Source organism: Schistocerca cancellata, chromosome 8, assembly GCF_023864275.1.
Source record: "Schistocerca cancellata isolate TAMUIC-IGC-003103 chromosome 8, iqSchCanc2.1, whole genome shotgun sequence".
Taxonomy (NCBI): Eukaryota; Metazoa; Arthropoda; class Insecta; order Orthoptera; family Acrididae; genus Schistocerca; species Schistocerca cancellata.
Genome location: NC_064633.1, coordinates 210,689,034 through 210,711,991, shown reverse-complemented (window position 1 = coordinate 210,711,991; position 22,958 = coordinate 210,689,034). Strand labels below are relative to the sequence as shown.

General features: G+C 41.1%; 1 protein-coding gene across 2 annotated transcripts in view; it reads right to left on the bottom strand.

Annotated features, from left to right (window-relative positions):
* LOC126094519 (dual specificity mitogen-activated protein kinase kinase dSOR1) overlaps window positions 1–14,455 on the bottom strand; it is a 79,160-nt gene extending 64,705 nt beyond the window's left edge. The window contains exons 1-2 of one of the 2 annotated variants that reach the window (XM_049908935.1): window positions 13,749–14,455; window positions 10,058–10,096 (exon numbers count right to left, since the gene is read on the bottom strand). In XM_049908935.1, coding sequence (XP_049764892.1) covers window positions 10,058–10,096; window positions 13,749–13,852 — 143 coding nt within the window. In that variant the 5' untranslated portion in view covers window positions 13,853–14,455. The remainder of the gene's footprint in view (window positions 1–10,057; window positions 10,097–13,748) is intronic. The other variant, XM_049908936.1, reaches the window with a different exon arrangement.
* Between the last annotated feature and the right edge of the window lie 8,503 nt (window positions 14,456–22,958).

The window sequence follows — 22,958 nt, the reverse complement described above, 5'->3', positions numbered from 1 at the left end:
CTTAAATTCCATTATCTTCCTTTCTTTCTGGAATATCCTACAGTTCAGCGAGCAGGGGGAATGGTGTTCTCCGTAGTTAACACAGATGGGAGGTGGGGCACATGGAGTATTGGGATGCGAAGGATGCCCACAATCTCGACATGTGATGCCAGAAGTACATCGGAATGACATATGCCCAAACTTCCAGCATTTAAAACACCGCATTGGAGGAGGGATATATGGTTTCACATCAAAGCGGTAAACCATCACCTTTACCTTTTCGGATACGTCACCCTCAAAGGCCAAGATGAAGGCACCGGTGGCCACCTGATTATCCCTCGGACCCTGATGGACGCGCCGGACGAAGTGAACACCTCGTCGTTCTAGGTTGGTGCGCAGTTCATCGTGCAACTGCAGAAGATCCCTGCGGAATATAATACCCTGGGCCATGTTTAAATTCTTATGGGGCGTGATGGTAACGGAAACTCCCCCAACTTATCGCAAGCGAGCAATCTCCGTGACTGGGCAGAGGATGCTGTTTTAATTAGAACTGACCCAGAGCACATTTTGGACAAGCGCTCCACCTCCCTGAACTTGTCCTCTAAATGCTCCATAAACTGGGGTTTGGTCGACATAAATGATTCACCATCAACTCGCGTACAGACGAGCTACCGGGGTGAATAATCTCCACTGCCTTCTTTAGCCATACGTTCCTCCCATGGAGTGGCCAGGGAGGGAAATGATCTCGGATCATATTTCTTCCCGTCAAGGTTAGACCTTGATCGCTTAGAGACTGCTGGTGGAGGCCCACCAGCGAGAGATGATGTACAACGCTTCACTGCGGGTCATCCGCCCTGATGCCACCCACTCCGACCAGGGGCTCTCCCCACGGGCACCACCCAGCCACAGCAAAGACCACCTGGCAGGATGGCCTTTGCCGGGAGTCCTGATGCCCCAGAGGGATAGGCATCTACTCCTCGGCATGCATGGGGAGGCAGCAGCTCAGGCATCAGCAGTGCGATCCCTGTGTAGTCAGGGCGCTACCACCAAGAGGGTACATGACGACCCCACCACAACGGACTGGCTGCCATGCTGGATGTCAGATGTCGAATATCCATGTATATCACGAGGGTGAAAATCGAAGTGCACAATGGAGGGAATGTACGCTACCCGGAACGCACTGCAGCTGATGTGGCCGGAAGCTCGGTGTAAGTCCAACTCCATGACAATATCGGGTGTGCCAGATCTTAGGGCAAAATGGATTTAAGATACACCATGTAAAGCGTCCTTCCCCAAATGGTACGCACTAATGGAAAATTTAGAAAGGTAGTGGTCAAACCCCTTAGGAGACCATCACATTAAAGGCCAAAACAGTTGAGAATCCTTTTAGTCGCCTCTTACGACAGGCAGAAATACCGTGGGCCTATTCTTACCCCCGAACCCGCAGGGGGGGGTCATTAGTGTTGGGTAACACTTATGCGTGGCAACACAGTGATCTAATGAAAGCTTATTTTATTATTGTTTAGTTAAATATTGACTTAGCTCATGTAATGTAAGTTTGTTTTACCGTTGTTTAATTAAACTAAGATCAAACTCCGATTTTGTTCATTTGTGTTTATGAGGTGCATTCAAGTTCTAAGGCCTCCGATTTTTTTTTTCTCCGGACTGGAAAGAGATAGAAACATGCACATTGTTTTAAAAGGAGACCGCGTTCATTGTCAATACGTCCCAGAGATGGCAGCATCGTATGGCAGATGGAATTTTACCGCCAGCAGCGAGAATGAGAACTGTTTTAAATACTTAAAATGGCGACGTTTTCCTTACTTGAACAGCGTGCAATCATTCATTTTCTGAATTTGCATGGTGTGAAACCAATTGAAATTCATCGACAGTTGAAGGATACACGTGGTGATGGAGTTATGGATGTGTCGAAAGTGCGTTCGTGGGTGCGACAGTTTAACGAAGGCAGAACATCGTGTGACAACAAACCGAAACAACCTCGGGCTCGCACAAGTCGGTCTGACGACATGATCGAGAAAGTGGAGAGAATTGTTTTGGGGGATCGCCGAATGACTGTTGAACAGATCGCCTCCAGAGTTGGCATTTCTGTGGGTTCTGTGCACACAATCCTGCATGATGACCTGAAAATGCGAAAAGTGTCATCCAGGTGGGTGCCACAAATGCTGACGGACAACCACACGGCTGCCCGTGTGGCAGGTTGCCGAGCGATGCTGATGCGCAACGACAGCATGAATGGGACGTCGGTTGTGACAATGGATGAGACATGGATGCCATTTTTCAATCCAGAAACAAGGCGCCAGTCAGCTCAATGGAAGCACACAGATTCACCACCACCAAAAAAATTTCGGGTAACCGCCAGTGCTGAAAAAATGATGGTGTCCATGTTCTGGGACAGCGAGGTCGTAATCCTTACCCATTGCATTCCAAAGGGCACTACAGTAACAGGTGCATCCTACGAAAATGTTTTGAAGAACAAATTCCTTCCTGCACTGCAACAAAAACGTCTGGGAAGGGCTGTGCGTGTGTTGTTTCACCAAGACAACGCACCCGCACATCGAGCTAACGTTACGCAACAGTTTCTTCGTGATAACAACTTTGAAGTGATTCCTCATGCTCCCTACTCACCTGACCTGGCTCCTAGTGACTTTTGGCATTTTTCCAACAATGAAAGACACTCTCCGTGGCCGCACATTCATCAGCCGTGCTGCTATTGCCTCAGCGATTTTCCAGTGGTCAAAACAGACTCCTAAAGAAGCCTTCGCCGCTGCCATGGAATCATGGCGTCAGCGTTGTGAAAAATGTGTACGTCTGCAGGGCGATTACGTCGAGAAGTAACGCCAGTTTCATCGATTTCGGGTGAGTAGTTAATTAGAAAAAAAATCGGAGGCCTTAGAACTTGAACGCACCTCGTACCTTGGTAACATAAAGGCAGCTGTTCTTTAAATGTGTATGAAGTACACCGTGTGCTTGCTTGTATTATGAATAACGGCGTGCCCACTTGAAGGTAAGGGATAAATCGTATTCTGGGAATGTTACAGGGTGGAATGGGGGACTAGAAGTGCAAGGGAAAGTAGGTCACTGGAATGTGATCATGCAATTCCCCAGGTACGCAAACTGAAGAACGAGCAAGTGATTCCCCACCCTACCTATCCCACTATGCCACAAGAAGCAACTAGTTAGAGTTCCATGAATTTATGCTGACCCTCTGCAGCACGCCTTAAGAATTGCTGATAATGCTGTGCACAAAAATGCCCACAAGTGTTTATTTTGCACAAAGTGTATTAACACTGTATGAACTACAGACATGATTTACTAATAATTCTAACACAAGAAATACATATGGACAGAATCTATATAAATCTCTGCACACTGTGATGCACTGCTAAGGGGTCTATTGATTCTTAGTCTTCCAGTATGGCAGCTATAGCATTTTTCTGGGAAAGGAAACTTCCAACAACTACGAGTACCCTCATTTTTCATTTTGCTGACTGACTATACCTCCCCCAGCATTTCCCGTCCAGTTCTCTTCTGTGTGTAGACAACTTCACTAAGCTTGTATTTAAATAGTGGAGTTATTTTCAGTTTATTAAATTAGTACTTATTTGCAGTTGATACGTGTGCTATTATGTAAAAATTCTCAACAGCTGGAGCTGTCAACTGTCTATCATACTGAAGAGCCTGTCCGAAATATAACATGCTGTCAATAGACATCACCATCTCCACTATCACATTGGTTGGAATACTTTTCACAGCATGTGGGGTATCAAATGCATCACCCCAGCCTTAGCTCTCCCAAGATCTGAAGAGGCCCAGAGACTTAAATTGTCTCCCTCTGCAACAGAAGTAGGTGACCTGGAACTTAAGATACTTCAACATAAATCAAGCACAGATGTATCTCAATTGCTGTTCTAGATTTGAACATGATCAGTCCCATTCCCTTAGATGTATTCACACTCAAATTGGAATATATACCGTGGATGTGAGCTAAGTTGCTCCACTCAGTGCACCCCACTCTACAAGTGCCAGCAACTCCTGAGTGTAAGAGATTTATGCAGTCCACCAGTAACACAACTAATGGTGAGAGAAGTGGAGTAACTTTCTGGTCATTCATTGATACACATCAAGTGACACCACCACCCAACGCTACGAAAGTCGCTGACAATCACACACTTATTAAATTATACACTTTTCAGTCATCGTTTATAGAAACATATTTTACTTATAAGCTCACTTAACAAGTACAAATAAGTACTCATTTTACAAACTGAAATTAATTCCACTATATAACCACAAGTTCAGTAAAATTATTGTGTCTACTCAAGTACAAGAACTGGACATGAAATGCTGGGGAGGTAAAATGAAAAGCAATCAGCGCTCATAATAGGGGAAGTTGCATTACATGGAAGAATGCTACAACTGCCATACAGAATAATTACGAATCAATTTCCTCTCTAACAGTGTAGTTCAGCATGCACAGATTTACATAGATTCTGTCCACAAGTGTTTCTTGAGTTAGTATTATTAGTGACATCTGTGTTCCACGTAGTGTTGTTATACTTTCTGGCAAATAAACATGACTTCGGCATGTCTGCATACTGTCACCAGTGAGACATAAGGTGTGCTGCAGAGACTTGGAATAACTGTTTAAAACACCCTGCAGTTCTTTCTTGTAATGTAGTGGAGTTGAGAGAGTGCTTGCTCTTCAGTTGTCAGACCTATAAAAGGCGGAATTGCATAACTACAATCTGGTGACCTACCTCCTCTCGCGCTTCTAACCTCCACCGCTGACCCTCCACTCTGTTACACCCCCGCAACACAATTTATGCCTTAATATAACTCTATGCACTTCGACATGATTCACACATTTAATATTTGTTCACAACACATTTCATTCAACAATTAATATGAATTTTGTACCATAAGCACTGTCTCTGAACATCTGAAATTTTTACATCAATTGCAAAATGAAACTATTGCTGCTACAGGAAAAATGAATAGCACTTTTCTTGTCGGAAATTGAATGTAGTTTAATATAGCAAAAGAAAATATTTCTGCTGGAAATGATGGTGTTAAAGTTATTCATGAGAAAAATAAAATAGTGACCTTTAAACACCTCTCCCATTCCCAGACTCACATCCCACTGGTGGGGACTTTTAGTATGTTGTTCATGACACTCCCTCCAAAAAATTAAAATAATAATAATAATAATAATAATAATAATAATAATAATAATAATAATAGTAATTGCGGCTACACAATTTTGTATTACTAACTTTCCTTTGATGACTGGTCTAAATGTTTTACTTTAACACTCTCACATCCTAATTCGGTGCAGCTATCCTTGATTTCGATGTTCACCATATGCACGTGAAACTTGTTCATATTTTCCACGTCATTGGTGCAGACCATCAACGACTATAAAGGTTATCAGCCAATAAACAATAGTTGTGCAAGCACTACTGATAACCTTTGTTACTTAATAAACTACTAATCAGCCAGGACTGGCAAAATACCTTGAGGAAATTTGCCTAACATCATAATAGGAACACACAGAAAACCTAAATCTGAATGGTCAGATGGTGACGATGATGTGAACCCTGCTTCTTCCAAATATAATTTCAGTTACTGCATCCATCACTCCTTATCAAGTTAAAGAGAGCAAACACATATCTGTAGTAAACCAGATGGTCATACAAACTGCATAAGCTGCCCAAACAGTTCATATCTTCTCTTTGCATGAAATGAGCTGGAGCAATGTAACAGTTGCTATCACTTGGCTGACGAGCAGAACAGTTTTGCTGTATGTTAAACTTGCTACGTAAGAACCTTTCTTGTGTCACAGAAGAAAATAGTTATGGCGTACAGAATCTACATCTGTATGACAGCACTGCAGTTCACACTTGAGTGCCTAATAGCGAGTTCATCGAAGCACTTTCAAATTATTTCTGTAACATTCCTCTCTCGAATAGCGTGCAGCAAAAAGAAACTATGTACACAGGTGTCAACAAAATATTTTTGCTTTTGGACGAGAACTATGGGGATTGAAATGTCGTGATAAAAATCTTGATGCAACAAAAAGCACCTTTGTTTTATTGATTGCCACCCTCACTTGTGTATCATATCCATGATACTCTCTCCCCTATTTTGAGATAATACAAAATGAGCTGCCTTCCTTTAAAATTTTTTGATGTCCTCTGTCAATCGAATTTGGTAAATATCCCCTACTGTATAGCATTACTCCATCAGAGGACAGACAGGTGTAGTGTATACTTTCTCTTCAGTAGATGTGATGCATCCTCTAAGTGTTCTGCCAATAAAATACAGTCTGTGAAGGTTTCACTGTGTAAGGTGATATTGGTTTTCCCACTGAAATGCCAAATATTAGATTAATGCATACGTTTGTAGTGTCTTTGTTTTGCATGATGGTATTCTGGTCGCTTTGGGTTTATTTATTGACTGTAATTTTTTATTTGATTTTAAATATAATCGATTTATCATTTGGAGATGGGGAGTGGAGCTGTGGGCACTCGAAAATGGAGTGACAAGTGGAGAAATCTGAACCTTTCTGACATATCCATCTGCTGACTTCAGAAGAGGAGTGACAGCTGCACAGGCAGTTAGGAACATTTGTGCCATGTATCGAGTTTATGCACTGAACAGATCACAGCAAGAAAATTGTTTTCTCATTTCAAGGAGGATTGTGACTCAAGAAGACCTTCGGGGTTTAATGAAGATCATTTAAACACATTCATTCACAATGATCCATGTTAGTGAACTCAAGAACTGGAAGATATGATGAACTGTGACCATTCCACAATTCTGCAATATTTGCATGCAATGGGGATGGTTCAAAAATCAGGTGTTTGACTACCACATGTTCCAAGCCAAAATCACAAATATCAGTGTGTATCGTTGCTTGCTTGTCATCAACTGGCTTGTGAACAACTCTAACCACTCCTATCTTGTATCATTACTGGTGATGAGAAATTGTGTCTTTTTGCTAATATAAGGAAATGAAACGAATGACTGAAGCCCAACCAAACCTGTACGTATCCAGAAAAGATAATGTTATGCATCTGGTGGAATAGCAATTGTGTGGTGCACTATGAATTGCTTCCATGAGGTGTAAGCATCACTGCCGAATTTATTGTCAGCAACTGAGACATCCTGCAGGCACAATCTAAGAATAATGCCCAAGAAGATTGTGTGAAGAAATGCTACTCCACAATAACACCCACCCTCATTCTGCCAGAATGACAAAAAACACTATACAGGAGTTGAGCTGGGAAGGCACTCCATACCCACCTTATTCATCTGATTTTGCACCCTCAGATTTTCACTGTTTCCACTCTCTATTGTACAATCTTCAAGGGGTCTCCTTTCTGGATGAAAGTCCCCTTCAAGCACTGACTAACAAGTTCTTCACCTCAAAACAACATGATTTCTACAGTCACATAATCAAAACGTTATCCCAGGTTTGGTAGACTGTGGTAAATGGTGAAGTAGAATCTATTATTGATGACTAAATGCTCTGCTATGTTTATTAAACTTATGGGAAAATGCTATGAGCTCACGCAGCAAACAAATAAAATATATTTCATAATGACTTTGGTCAATCTCCTATACTACCAGGATAGATCAGATTTGAGAACTCTCAACAATATTAGTTACAACAGTAGAGTCAAACAAGAATGGAGATCCAGCTCTACGTAAAGCTCTCTTTACCAGAAGTGAAAGTACTCCCAGTCCAACTGCAACCAGCTTAACTCATGCTAATTGACCAGGTCCTCCAACTCAGTCTAATTATTTTGGCACTTTTATTACTACTCCACTGTATCCTTATTAAGACTGTGTCAACTAGTTCAAAGCTATCTGCAATAAAACTTTTCCTCATATCTGACCACAACTTGTTTTACAGACAAACTTTTGGCTCCTGTTGCAAAACAAAATCCTCACAAACTCAGAACAAAGATGTGGGAGCTTATGCTTGAACAGATTACAGTACTAGTTACATTATCCTGTTTTCTGTTTTCATCTAACCAAATATGACTAAATGGAGCTCTGAAAATAAAATTGCCCACCATTTGTAAGGTCACTGTATCAGTCTTTTCTTATCTCATGGGAAGGAAACAGGAAGACATAAGGGTTTTTCACCCTGTCAACATTAAGATCACTAGCTAGGATTGGGGAACGACACTGGCAGTGGCCTTTTTAAATAAATTCTTCCAGTAATTTAGGGAAAACACAGAAAACTCAAATTAGAAAGGCTGGATGGGACTTGAACTGCCACTGTGTTTACCACTGCATCACCTCACTTGTTCTATCTTTTGTAATATAGTAAAGTATTTCCTTGTTCCATCGAGCATTCATTCATCTGGCTTCACGTCTTACACAAAGAAAGGATCACCATTGTGAGACAGCAGTGTGTGCAAGCAAATATAAAATGAGAAGTGACATTATTGCTAAAACTATAATTATAAAACTTTAAATAAGAATGATTTCATATGTAAGTGTGTAGAAAGGCCATGCATCAAACACGTACCCAATATCAATCTCCAAAAAAATTGGTACATTGCTAATAGAAATGAAAATGAACTGAGCATAGCAAAGAATTGATGATGTGAGTGAAGTTACAGAAGTGACTGCTAGTATATACATGTAATACAACTAGAAGTAATTAGACATGTAATATCAGAAGATTGGGTTTCATTATCTGTATACATATTTAAGATATAAATCTTTTTTCTGCATATAAGTAGCTTACTTCCATATAATGTGCCAGACTGTATATGATTTAATGAAGTGCCTTATGCCATTCCACAGAGCAAAATGACCAAACAAATAAAAACTGCACTACGAGTACTCTCAGCACTTTTATACTGCACCTTATGCAAAATAATGCTTCAATATTGTTGTCACACAACTTCTGTTATCAAAAGAAGGGTTCACAAAAATAAATTCAAGATCAGTTTTCAGCAAAACATCATGCAAATCATCATCCTATATAATGAAGAATCAAGTTTATAGAAGAATGAAAGGTCTGGTGTTAAATATATTTAAAATAATATTTACACAGAGTATATGCACTTTTTCTTAGATACAAATTTTGATGTGGGCGAAGAGTACACAGGAACCAAGTTTCACGTCTTTCAAACAATAAAGGCTCTATGTAAATGCTTTGTGCTTCATACTGTGCGTCGATACAAGTAGCCCTCATTACAGGTGGTCTATTCCTTTACCGAGGTCTGGTAAGTAGTACCCTCTGATGCAACAGGAATTTAATCATTCATACAATGATAAAGCAACTGGACACAGTACAGAGAAATGAACTAATATTCAGCAATGGAAACTCCAGGCAGGAATATGAACAATGTAGGAAATGATAGATTGCTACTTACCATAAAGATAACATGCTAAGTAGCAGCCTGCAAAATTAAGACACTTACACTTAAGCTTTCACCCACAGCCTTCTTCAGAAAAAGAGAAACACACACATTCATTCACACTAGCAAGTAGACCTCACACACACATGACTGCCAACTCTGGTAGCTCGGGCCAGAATGCAATCTGGCCTGAGATGTATGAATGGTGTGTTTTTCTATTTCCAATGAAGGCTATGGCTGAAAAAGTGTCTTAATTGTGCCAGTCTGCAACTGAGTGTGTTATCTTTATGGTAAGTAGCCATCTATCTTTTCCTACAATGTAAATATTCAACAATGTCTGTTACAATGTTGTCGTACAGAATATTGTTTAATCATTAAGTTTATCACCAAACAGAGATAAATGCACTAGAAATCCGATGTCTTCAGAACCCTACAGATCTAAAATGACAAGAAAAAGTGCACACACAGTAAAAGTTGCCAAAGGGAAAGTACTGAAGCAAAATAAGTGTTTTAAAATATATGGGGTATACTTAAAAATAATTACTCATTCATTACAGAAGCTGAATTCAACTCTACTAGATTGTACTCATGCTGAAAGAGAGATGCTGCAAAAAGAGATGGCAAATATAGTATGACAGTATACGACAGGTAGGTTATACTCTGGAAGTGTGTACCTGTTTGAACATCCTGATCCAGAAATTGTTACTTTTTTCCTAAAAGACAAAAGAATATCACAGATTTCATCAGCATGACAAATCAAAAATATTTGTACACTTACTTAACTCATTAAGACTATTATGTCATGTATCAGTAGTGTGTATTGACACAAAATAAACTACTTACAAGTTCATATAATTGTAATTGTCTTAATCTGGATTCAGTATTTGGTTTCGGTAACTGAAATTGTACACAGACCACAAAAGATCATCATCTGGATATTATGATTGTGTAAAACTTCAGAAGCGGTGGTAAGACATGAAATTTTGCCACTGCACAATACCTGTAGCATTGTGTTTTCATTTTGTTGTTATTGTAGTCTCCAGTCCAAAGACTAGCTTGATGCAGCTCTCCATGCTAGTACAACCTACATAAATTTCAACATGCTTACTGTATTGAAGTCCTATATTTTCTTTATTCATATCCATTATCAAACTATCTCCTCTTTGATAGCTAAGGACATATCCTTTAAACTACACGTTCTTTTAGTCAAGTTGCATTCTTCTGTACATCAAATTTGAAAAGGTCCCATTCTTTTCTTGTTTGTAATGCTTACTGTACATAGGCTAATAGTGTCCACATATCAATCAATAGTTACAGCAGAGGTCCTCCACCTCTCTCCTCTCGGCTGAGCAGTCAATAACCTATGTTTCAAGTCTAAACCTTTTATTTGCTCTGACATTCCCACTGTTATACAAACTGAATTAAACAATGAAAAGTCTAGGTTGGAATAACATCAACATTAAGAAAAGGGTAGCTACTCGCTGTAAAGGTGACATGTTGAGCTCCAGAAAGGCATAATGAAAAGACTGTTACATACATTCACACAAGAAAGCACACCTTGCACACACGACCACTATCTCTGGCCACTCTGACCAGAATGCAGCAGAAACATGTCAAATGGCAGCAACAGTCCAGACTGGATAAGGTGATCTTAATTTCAGGGCAACATGATACATAATCACAGCCTACCCAAAACCCTTCCCACCCCTCCTAAAGTGATGTTTCATCACCCACTCAACTTCCACAACATCCTAGCCCATCCCTATGCCATTCCCAATCAATCACAACTCCTCACAGAAACAAGACCTGGCCAAATCCACTGCCCCAACACTTCCTGCTCCAGTTCTGTCACGGTCTTATTCTTATTCTACCCCATCAGAGGCTGAGCCAGCCACAAAGGCGGCCAAGTCATATACCATCGCTACCGTAATCATTGCTCAGCTTTTTATATTGGTATGGCTACCAACCAGCTGTCCACCAGAATGAATGCCCTCCGCCAAACAGTGTCCAAGAGAAGAGTGGACCATCCTGTGGCACAACATGCAGCTGTACATAACATGCTAAACTTCTATGGCTGTTTTGCGACCTAAGCCATCTGGACTCTTTCCTCTATCACCACCTTTTCTTAACTGCTCAGATGGGAGCTATTTTTTACAACATATTCTCCCCTGCCAAAATCACTCATCCAGCCTCATCCTACAGTAACCTATCAACCCCACAACCTGCACCCAACTGTTAGTGCCCGCTTTGTACTATAACTCCTTCCAGTACATGTCCACTCACCCTCAGCGTGATCAGCTCTCTGCCAATCCACTTGCTAGGCTCTTACCCTTCTCTCCCCCCCCCCCCCCCCAAAGCTTCCCGACACTGCACATGGTAGCCTTGTCCTACCACCTCTACCTGCACGTTCTGCTAGGCAGCTTTGATTCCTCTTCCCCACCTACACCCTGATATGCACCTCTTCCTCCTCCCCAGACTGTTGCTCCCATTTGACATGTTTAAGCTGCATTCTGGTTGGAGCGGCCAAGAGAGAGAGAGAGAGAGAGAGAGAGAGAGAGAGAGAGAGAGAGAGAGAGAGAGTGAGAGAGAGAGTGAGAGTGAGTGTGTGTGTGTGAGTGTGTGTGTGTTTCTTTTCTGAAGATGGCTTTGACCAAAAGCTCATATGTAACAGTCTTTTCATAATACCTTTCTACAACTCAGCTAAATCAATTAATTGTTTTAACAAAAGTGTCTAAGATACAGCAGAATTGTACAACTTGTAGAAAAGTTAATGTCCACAAACCCAACTTGAACTAATAGATTTAATGAAGACAAAAACACACCATTCATCATACAATATTCATAGTGCTCTCCTCTCTCCTGTACTGCATATGGAGCCTTTGTTTCCAAGTCTCCTACACCCTTTCAACTCTGACTGATGTAAATGGCTGAAAAATATCTTGAAACCTTCCAGTTATTCTTCTGGGAATTATTCTATTTAGAAGTTCTAACCAATTCTACTGCATTGTCAGTACTAAGTACGAGTGGCTAAGCTCCTATACAGATTCCCTACATAATTTCAGTAACAAAGCCTGACTGCAGTACAATGCAATTTGTTTCTGACTTAAAACATTTGTAATATATTTAATCCATGATTTGTTCTGATGAAGTAACAGTATTTTAAATAAATTTGATGCTGCAATATTCAGAGTTATCCCCAATCTCCTACTTGCCTATTCCAGGACTTGGCACAGATTTTATATCTCTCCAACTGTCTATAATTATGCACATTCAGGAACCTCAATCTGTGTGAGTGTTCTACAAATCAACATGAAACACACCGAGTATCTTTATTACTACTCTACCACAACAGTAACAAGAAATAAAATACAATATGCAATCCACTATTCATACCATCATTGCAGACATACATACTACCCACGAACATTCTAGAGTGTGCACTTCTTAGCTGTATTAATAGTCTTCGATGAAACAGTATCTCCCATCTAGAAATCTACAGTAAGTTTATGTACATTCATTACACTTGGTGAAGTGTGCCTGATATGCCAGAAACCATACAAAAACATTCTCTGTGTAAATTCAATAATAGCTTTGAACAACTTCAACTAGGGAATGCTGTATAATTTATTACAGTTCCATTGGTTGTGAATACTCTACATTTCTTTTCCTTTGAATCTGGTTCTGTCCAATTATTCTTTGTCATGAACTCAAGGTCGGTCTGTCTAACTTTGCACGTACATGATATTATTTTATTATTAGCGTTAGCACTATATTATAAAAGTCTTTCATAGTGTCAGCCCATTTCATTACATAACATTTAAATTGAATCTACATCTTTGACTTCTTTACATGTCTGTATGTCTGGATCCGAAAATTCAATTCAATATTTACATTATTATTATGATGCCATAGTGTAATTTTTTGACGAATTTCATCTTCAGGCATTTGTGTATTTTCACAATATACTTTGTGTAGCATACAACCATGACGCTCAATAAATGCCTTAAAAATAGATTTAAAACGGGCACTTATCGAGTTTAGGGGGACAAAATTTCCGAAGGAAAATATTTTTCTCACTTTTTGATCAGTTAGACTATGTCCTGATACACAAAGCTAGATATGGACGATTAAAATTATAATCTTGTGGACGAAAGTGTTTCTTAGGTTCTATACACATCCTATTTTAATGTTGAGTTATGTTACATGTTTTTTTATTTGTCAACCTACGAAGTGCATTGGGGCTGAAGAAAACAGTAGCAGCACTACTTTAGTTCAAGCAGGTGGCTGTCGACCTTTTAGTTTGGGCAATACATTTGTTGGAATTGCAAATTCACCATTAAAATAATTATATTACACTATACTTACTCTGGCACAACAGGTGGGTCCACTGTAGGCTGAGAGGTCGGTGTTGTCTGCGATGCTTCTATTGCGCCTGATGGCAACGTCAGATTTAACTTATTTTTTGACATTTTGACGATAACCGACTGCTGGTCGTCGGTTAACAGTGATTCTCAACCCAACACCTATACGCACCACAAGTAAATGAAGATCCCAACCTGTACCACGCAACATACGAGATGTTGCTCCTGAATAATTGTAAAACTCTGACAGCTCTTGTAGTTGAATTACTTGCGGTAATCACGCTCACAAGTTCATTCTTTCACACGACGTAAAAAGCGTAACACGCCCATGTTGGCGACGTATCACAAATACTTTACAGATACAATTCGTATGATACTACGACTACTAGATTATACAAGCATTTAACATATCCCGTTCAGTATTATTCAAGCAACATACACACCGGGATTCACCACGCATCTGTCTCGGCGTGACAGTACTAAAATCGTAAACATTCCAGCCAATGCGAACACAAGAACTACTACTACTTTTTTTTGTAATATTTACGAACGATTGCGAAATAGCAAAGATGATCTCTGTGATACCAACACATAGATATTACTCATCCAGATTTACAGCCATTAAAAAACAACTAGATTTCTGTGTATCCGATTAGTTATACCACGGGACATATTTTTACAAGTAGCACGTGAGAGTTCAATTTAAAGAATCAAACACACAACGAAAGCAGAACAACAAAACAGGGCACTATGGTTGATGAGAGCACAAAGTCACACTCAGATATAAACGGCGGTCCACACGCAAAAGCCTGTGCACATTAAATTTGCGTAGGTTAGCGAATGGGCTGGAGATTTGCGCAAATACGAGATAGGTGTGTTGGAGTTTTGAGTAAAATTGCTCAAATATGCGAGCACAAATAAACTCCGTGCAGATAAATCGTACCGTGTGGGTACGATACTGCCGCAATTCTGACGCGCGTAAAGTGTTTGAATCAGCTATTTGTCCAGACTAGTGTTTCCTGCCTTTGCATATCTACACAGTGCATTGTAAAATGCTTGACGTTATCTTGTAGAAACTAGAAATCCTGAGAACAATGACTGTAGTGAAATTATAAGGGTTATACTTTAAAACAGCAACCAGCCACAAGTATGACTTAATTTTTTTTTCAGGCGAATCATTACTCGTTTGCTAGTTATTATAAATCCATTTTATTGCGGCTCTCTCCTAAAGATTTCCTTACTTTCCTACTGGGATCTTGTTTTGTAGTTTTTATTGGTTTTGTGCGGTAGTGTATATTTCAGTGCGACGAAATCGTCGTCTATCTGTATCAGGTAGACTTTTCAAAGTTAACACAGTTTTGTACACTCAGTATTTGAGTGCTGTTAAATTAACTTGAAACTATTTGAACAGAAACCATTCTATATTTTATGGAGGCATACATGTTCAACATCTACGTCTCCTTGATCTAAATTTATACCCTGTAAACCACTGTGAAGTTCATAGCAGAGGGAGTGTCCCATTGTACCAGTAATTAGGGTTTCCTCTCGTGCTATCCCCGTAGGGATCGCGGAATGAAAGACTGTTTTAATGTCTCTGTGTGTACTGTAATGATTCTAATGTTGTCTTTGGGGTCCGTATGGGGGCATCCGTATGGGGTTGTAATAGATTCTAGAAACATTTTAAGTAGATTTTCACGGGATAGTTCGCATTTATCTTCAAGCGTCTGCCAGTTCAGGTCTTCAAGCATCAGTGTGATACTCTTGTCGCGACCTACACATCAACCGCCATGCGCTAACGCAAAGTTTAGTCTCGTGCAGTGTACAGTCCAGTGAAGTGGTCTTAGCAAGTGAATCGCGGCTGTCTGAGGAAATGCCCGCTCAGATCTCAGGGGCGCTGTGTTTTTTATGCTTTTATATGTTTTCTAAATGTTCTGTTTATTCTTTGTTTTGTGAATTTTGTTGGTAATATATGCTCCTTGCCAACTTTCTGTTATCCGCTGTTACCGAGTTGTAGCTTGTAATCAACTCCTTTTTATGACAAGGATTAGAGCTCGAATTACATTTCTATCCTGCCTACTTATAAGAGTGATGTTGAGTGTGTGCTCCTAATCAAGTTACAAAGAATCAGTGCAAGTGTCGTTCGCTTAGTCGCTATGAACACGTCAAGCAAAAGTCGGTTAGCCAAAAGTAGAGCCGATGTGACCAGCGGTATCTAAGCCTAATAGCACGAAGGCCGAAGAACCAACAGCATCAATAATAGCAGTCTGCCTGCTGCTGTTCTCATCGGATAATCCCATCCTTTGATTCGCGCAGCCAGAAGCGAGTTTTTGTTGCAGAGGAATAACAGCAGAGACGACTAAGTTTTCACTCACAGTAAGCCATCTCGACCACCGATTCGCCACTGAGGTGTAAGACACGTACACCAAGATCAATTTAGAATTGATATAACAAGCGGACGCCTCCCGAAAGGATCACATACAGTAAGTTCATACTCAAGAAGAGATTGGCGACAGAAAGCCATCTCAGTACCTGCAACACCCACGCAGTGAGGTTGACATAGTCAATGTACCAGATAACTTGCTGCACACGCTATGGAATAGTCACTTGTCCCTGCAGAAAAAAGCCAAAGTTGCCTTGCAGATTGACATACCTCTGGACGCTGTGATGCAGCTGGCCATTCGTAAACAAGACGCAGTTGTGAATTCACAGATCAGCGCACAAAGCACAGTACAATAGTGCAGCTACTGTAGCAACAGTATCTTGGGCTGAGCACGAATCACTCGCAGCAAAGGTAAACTGCTGTGCACCCAGGTCAGTGCACTGTTGTCGCGAGACAGCACCAGCAACGATAGAGGCTGATACTAACGATGTTCAAACAGTACATCTTCTGGTGGTGCCACGAATCCGCAAAGTAATGCATAGATGTGCCATCGTCGATTTGGTGATCAGACAAAGAAGTTTTCATCACCGTGCTCTCACTCAAATGCAAGTGGCGATAGGTAACAGGTGCAGTACATCTTCTGGTGGTGCCACGAATCTGCAAAGCAATGCATAGATGTGCCATCGTCGGCTTGGTGATCAGTCAAAGAAGTTTTCATCACTGTGCTCTCACTCAAATGCAAGTGGCGGTAGGTAACAGGTGCAGCTGATTGCCAGACGTCCTCCAAGTGCCTGTTTGTCACTGATAGACCTTTCTGCATGATATTCTTAATAGATACCAGGTCTGATCTGTGCATCCTGCCTCGAGCGTCCATGCATCGTTGTTGGTCATCAACTAACTTCCATCTGACAGCCCCCAGCAACTCCTCAATCATTATGTATGGTATTCAGCAGATGGAGGTCAAACTTGGACTGCACCACCCATATGCTTGGGACCTTACCATCGTGGACGTCACTGAGGCGATCGTTGGAGCAGACCTCCAGGCGTACTACCAACCAGTTCCACATGTCAAGAACGCTCGTTTAGTGGAGGTGTCACCAGCTTAGCAGTCACCAGCTTCGACCACAGCGCCGCTGCTCACATATGATGCAGGCTTCTCGAGTTGAGGATAGGTATGTGAATTTGACAAATGGACCACCTGCCAGCCAAGACGTTTGGATCCCGTTCGCTTACTGCTAGCAAAGGCCAAATTGGATTATGATACATGAAGGCATAATTCGGTTGTCTAAAAGCCTGTGGTCTTTGACATTGCACTTGGTGCCTAGGAAAGGTGAAGCCTGGCACCCATGCGACAACTATCACATGTTTAAATCTCGAATAGTTCCTAACAGATTCTCTTTTGAGGGATTATAATTACACACTACCTGGGCACCGGATTCACCGTTGGATACACCGGTTCCCGTCAGACCACTGAAGTTAAGCGCTGTCGGGCGTGGCTGGCACATAGATGGGTGACCATTCATGCCGCCATGAGCTGTTGTCATTTTTCGGGGTGCACTCAACCTCGTGATGCCTATTGAGGAGCTACTCGACCGAATAGTAGCGGTTTCTGTCAAAGAAAACCATTGTAACGACCGTGAGAGCGGTGTGCTGACGACACGCCCTCCTATCTGCAACCTCAGCTGAGGATGACACGGCGGTCGGATGGTCCCAATGGGCCACTTGTGGCGTGATGACGGAGTGCTGGTGCCACTGCGTTCACCATCCTGGAATATGCGAAGGCATATACTCAGATACCAGGAGCCACAGAAGACATACTCAAGACTGCCATAATCACATCTTTTGGTTTATATGAGAGCATGGTTAGGACCTTTGGCTTATGCAACGCAGCTCAAACATGGCAGAGATTTGAAAATCTGTTCTTCAAAGACTACTGTTCAGCTTTGATTACTTTGATGACGTCATGGTGTTCTCTGCCAATCTGAAATAACATTGTCATCACCTGCATGAGGTATTTGAGGCCCCTTTCCCATGCAGCAGAGTTACAGGAACTTTTGACAGCATCATTATCGGGTCCTAATGTTAACAGTAAATCTCTAGTGCGCTGGACAAATATATGCTCCGCATTTGAGTTTACAAAGAATAGCATGGCTGATGCAGCATTTTCAGCACACCCAAAGCTTGATGCACCACTAACTATTTTCGTGGATGAGAGCCAGACAGCCATTGGTGCGTACTCCAGCAGTGGGTGGATAAAACCTGGCAGGCACTAGCGCATTACTCCCACAAACTTTCGTCTTCACAAAGGAAATGGGATATATACGATCATGAGTGCCTGACTATATACCAGGCGGTTAGACATTTTCATCTGCAAGTTGAAGCTCGAATCATGACAGTCTATATGGACCACAAGCCATTGACATTTGCATTAAGGCGGATCAGTGGTAACTGGTCACCCAGGCAATTTAATAATCTCGAATTTTGGCCCACTTCATGACAATTATTAGACACATATCTGGATTTAACAATGTCATTGCACACTGTCACAAGTCAGCAGTGTTTCAAGTCCAACCGATTTTTTTGCTCTTGCAAATATGCAACACGAAGACAAGGAGCTCAGTATGTATCTCAACGACACTGCATCAGCAAAGAAAATACAACTCATAGATGTATCAGGAAAAGATACACATCTGTCTTGTATGGCAGACCACGTCTTTTCCTGCTGCCAATGTTCAGAACGGCAAGCTTGTAACACTGTCTGTGAGTTGTCTCAACCATGGTTGTGTCCAACCTTTTGCCTAGTGTCTCAGTGTTTTGTGTGACCACAAATGTAGAAATTACTGCCGGGAGTGGGTCAAACGTTGTCTCAAGTGTCAACACTGCAAAGCTACCTGCTATTGCCGACTTACCAAATGCCACCATTCACTTCGCCCATGTAAATTTGGATGTTGTTGACCACTTCCTTATCATCAAACATGCAGAGGTACTATTAATAACGATTGACCATTATATCCGTTGGCCTGAATCAGTATTGGTATATAATCACTGCCAAGACATTAGTGTCCACCTCTGCTTCGAGATGGTTGGCGAGATTCAGATGTCTGCTGCATACTACCACGGACCACGGGCGTCAGTTTGAATCATATGTGTTCGCTTAGATGGCGAAGTTTTGCGGTTATATCCACAAGACCACAAGACCACTAAATACCACCTGGCGTGCAACAGGATGATCAAATGCTGACACTGTTGCTTAACAGCAGCATTAATATGCCATGAAGCGACCTGGTTGTTGGCACTGCCAGTAGTACTACTTCGCTTGCTAACACTATTCAACTCCAACATTGGTTAGTCAGCAGCAGAATTGGTTTATGGTGAGATGTTGCATCTGCCTGGTGATTTTCTTGACACAGGCACAATAGAGACAGCCATGCAAGCTCCGCCAAATTTTTTGTGTCACTTGAGAGAACACATTTACAGGCTCTGTTCCCTAAATCTTTGTGGCTTAGCACGCTGCCCTCCTTCATGCACCAAGATCTGAAGCATTGTACTCATGTTATGCTCTGCACGAAAAGCGTTAAATCACCACTGCAAGCTTCATATTCTGCCCCATATAAATTTCTCCATCCAACGGACGTTCTGATGAACAGCAGAGCTACAACTGCCCCACTGAACGGAATTAAAACAGCGTATGTCTTCCACGACAAGCCACCAACAACATCTCAATGGAGGCGTCTACACACTTTGGATCGAGACGCTACGTCGCAAGTGCCGTCACTGCAGCATCTGCCTCCTGACGCAGTTCATCCTCCGACGCGGACGACTCCCTCTGGCCGCCGGGTGCATTTCCCACGCGATTTCGCAACGCTGACGTTCTGCTTCCGTCCACGTGGCTTATGTAGTGACCTACACATCACCTGCCATGCGCTAACGTGGAGTTCAGTGTTGTGTAGTGTATGGTGCAGTGCAGTGTTCTTAGTAAGTGGATTGCAGCTGTCTTAGCATTTCCGCGCCCAGCCGATGTTTTCTATGCGTTCTGTTTAATCTTTGTTTCTGTGAATTTTGTTGATAATGTATGATCCTTCCCAACTGTCTGTTATCTGGCGTTACTAAGTTGTATCCTGTAATCAACTTCTTTTTAAGACAAGGATTAGAGTTCGAATTGCGGAATTTCTGTCCTGACTACTAATAAGAGTGACGTTGGGCGTGCACTCCTAATAAAGTTACAAAGAATGAGTAAAAGCATCGTTCTTATAGTCTCCATGAATACGTCAATTAAAAGCCAGACACCCTCCAGTGGGTCAAACAAGCCTTTGACCATTCTTATTGCTCTTCTTTGTAGGTATCCATTCAATATTCCTCATTAGTCTTATCTGGTTTGAGTTCCACATGTTTGAGAAAAATTCTAGGATGGGTCACATGAGCATTTTATATGTAGTATCCTCTCAAGACTGTCTGCATTTTCCTAGTACTCCAACAATGAACTGGGTCTTCCACTTGATTTACCTACAACTGAGATTATGTATCCGTTCCATTTAATACTTGATAAACTATTACACCCAGGTATTTGTATAAGTTGACAAATTCCGATTGTGACTCATTCATATTACAGTCATAGATAACAATTTTTTTTCGTTTTGTCAAGTGCACAGTTTTACGTTTCTGAATATTTAAATCAAGTTGTCAATCTTTGCACCACTTTGAAATATTATCAGGATCTGACAATCTTTGTGCAGCTTCTTTCAGCCAGTACTTCATTTTAGATAACTGCATCATCTGCAAAAATCTAAGGTTACTATTTGTGTTGCTGGCAAAGCCACTAATATATAACCTGAACAGCAAAGGTTCCAGCGCACTTTCCCGCAGCACAGACAAAGTTGTTTCTACAGCTGTCGATGATTCTCCATCCACGACAACTTGCTGCTTCCTCCCTACCAAAATATCCTCAATCCAGTCACAAACTTTTCTTGATGCTATCATACTTTTGATAGTAAGCAGTTATGTGGTACTGAGCCAAATTCATTTGGAAATCGAGGAATGCTGCACTGATCTGTCTAATTTGACCTATGTACTCAGATGGTGCACGTACAAAAAGTTTTAAATTTAAAAACTGTTGAGGGTTGCAATTTATGTGTCTCAATTTTTTCGGTATGTTCCTTTCCTTTTCGATGTAAACTCTGTGATATATTATCTCCTTATTCAGTTCTGTTGATATGTGGTTGCTGTGTGATTCAGTTTCCTTTTTTACTTGTTCAAAAATTGCTAAACATAATCATAATTTAAACAAATAAACTACAGGGCTATTACAAATGATTGAAGCGATTTCATAAATTCACTGTAGCTCCATTCATTGACATATGGTCACGACACACTACAGATACGTAGAAAAACTCATAAAGTTTTGTTCAGCTGAAGCCGCACTTCAGGTTTCTGCCGCCAGAGCGCTCGAGAGCGCAGTGAGACAAAATGGCGACAGGAGCCGAGAAAGCGTATGTCGTGCTTGAAATGCACTCACATCAGTCAGTCATAACAGTGCAACGACACTTCAGGACGAAGTTCAACAAAGATCCACCAACTGCTAACTCCATTCGGCGATGGTATGCGCAGTTTAAAGCTTCTGGATGCCTCTGTAAGGGGAAATCAATGGGTCGCCCTGCAGTGTGCGAAGAAACGGTTGAACGCGTGCGGGCAAGTTTCACGTGTAGCCCGCGGAAGTCGACGAATAAAAGCAAGCAGGGAGATAAACGTACCACAGCGACGGTTTGGGAAATCTTACGGAAAAGGCATTTCTTAAACAGGAGATTGGAAAACCGATGGATCGGTCGTGGTGGAGATCATGATCAGCAATTCATGTCATGACCTCCACGCTCTCTCGACTTAACCCCATGCGATTTCTTTCTGTGGGGTTATGTGAAAGATTAAGTGTTTAAACCTCCTCTACCAAGAAACGTGCCAGAACTGCGAGCTCGCATCAACGATGCTTTCGAACTCATTGGTGGGGACATGCTGCGCCGAGTGTGGGAGGAACTTGATTATCGGCTTGATGTCTGCCGAATCACTGAAGGGGCACATATCGAAAATTTGTGAATGCCTAAAAAAACTTTTGGAGTGTTTGTATGTGTGTGCAAAGCATTGTGAAAATATCTCAATTAATAAAGTTATTGTAGAGCTGTGAAATCGCTTCAATCATTTGTAATAACCCTGTATTATTAATACATGTAACTTATAATATGTCAGACTGAGTAGAGGAGCGTTTTTTCAAGGGTTGATAAAAGCTCGTTAGTTCAATATTAAAATTTTTGTAGCTACAAATCAAGATATTTGTCATGCACTTTGTTGAAATAGTTTAATCAAAAGCCAATATTTGCTGTTGTGATAGAGTGTTGAGAAGTATGAGTTTATGCAAAAGTCGATATTTACTCTTAGCTAGTTGAAGCAAAAGTCGATAAATGCAAATTACGCTTTGTTTTTGAGAGACCTAAAGAGAGAATAACAGCGAAGGACTTTTTTTGTCAATGATAATGTGAGAGAGTTTTCAGCAAAGAAAAAGGACATAAACTGTAGGAAAGCACTTTCCTCCAGAACCAACAGTAGAAATAAATTAGTGGTTCACACAAGAACATTAACTGTTATTGCTCTGTTCAAGCCAGCTTTGTATGGGAGATGAAACCTCAAGAAAAAAGCAAAAAGGAAGAATACTGTTTTGATAAAGTGCAGCATAAGGAAATAATGACCAGACAGTACCCAGATGTGCTGCAACATTTCAAGCAACATCAGGGATGTCCAAAGATAGGCTCTCAAAACAAACAAGATCTGGACAAAAATAATCAATTAATA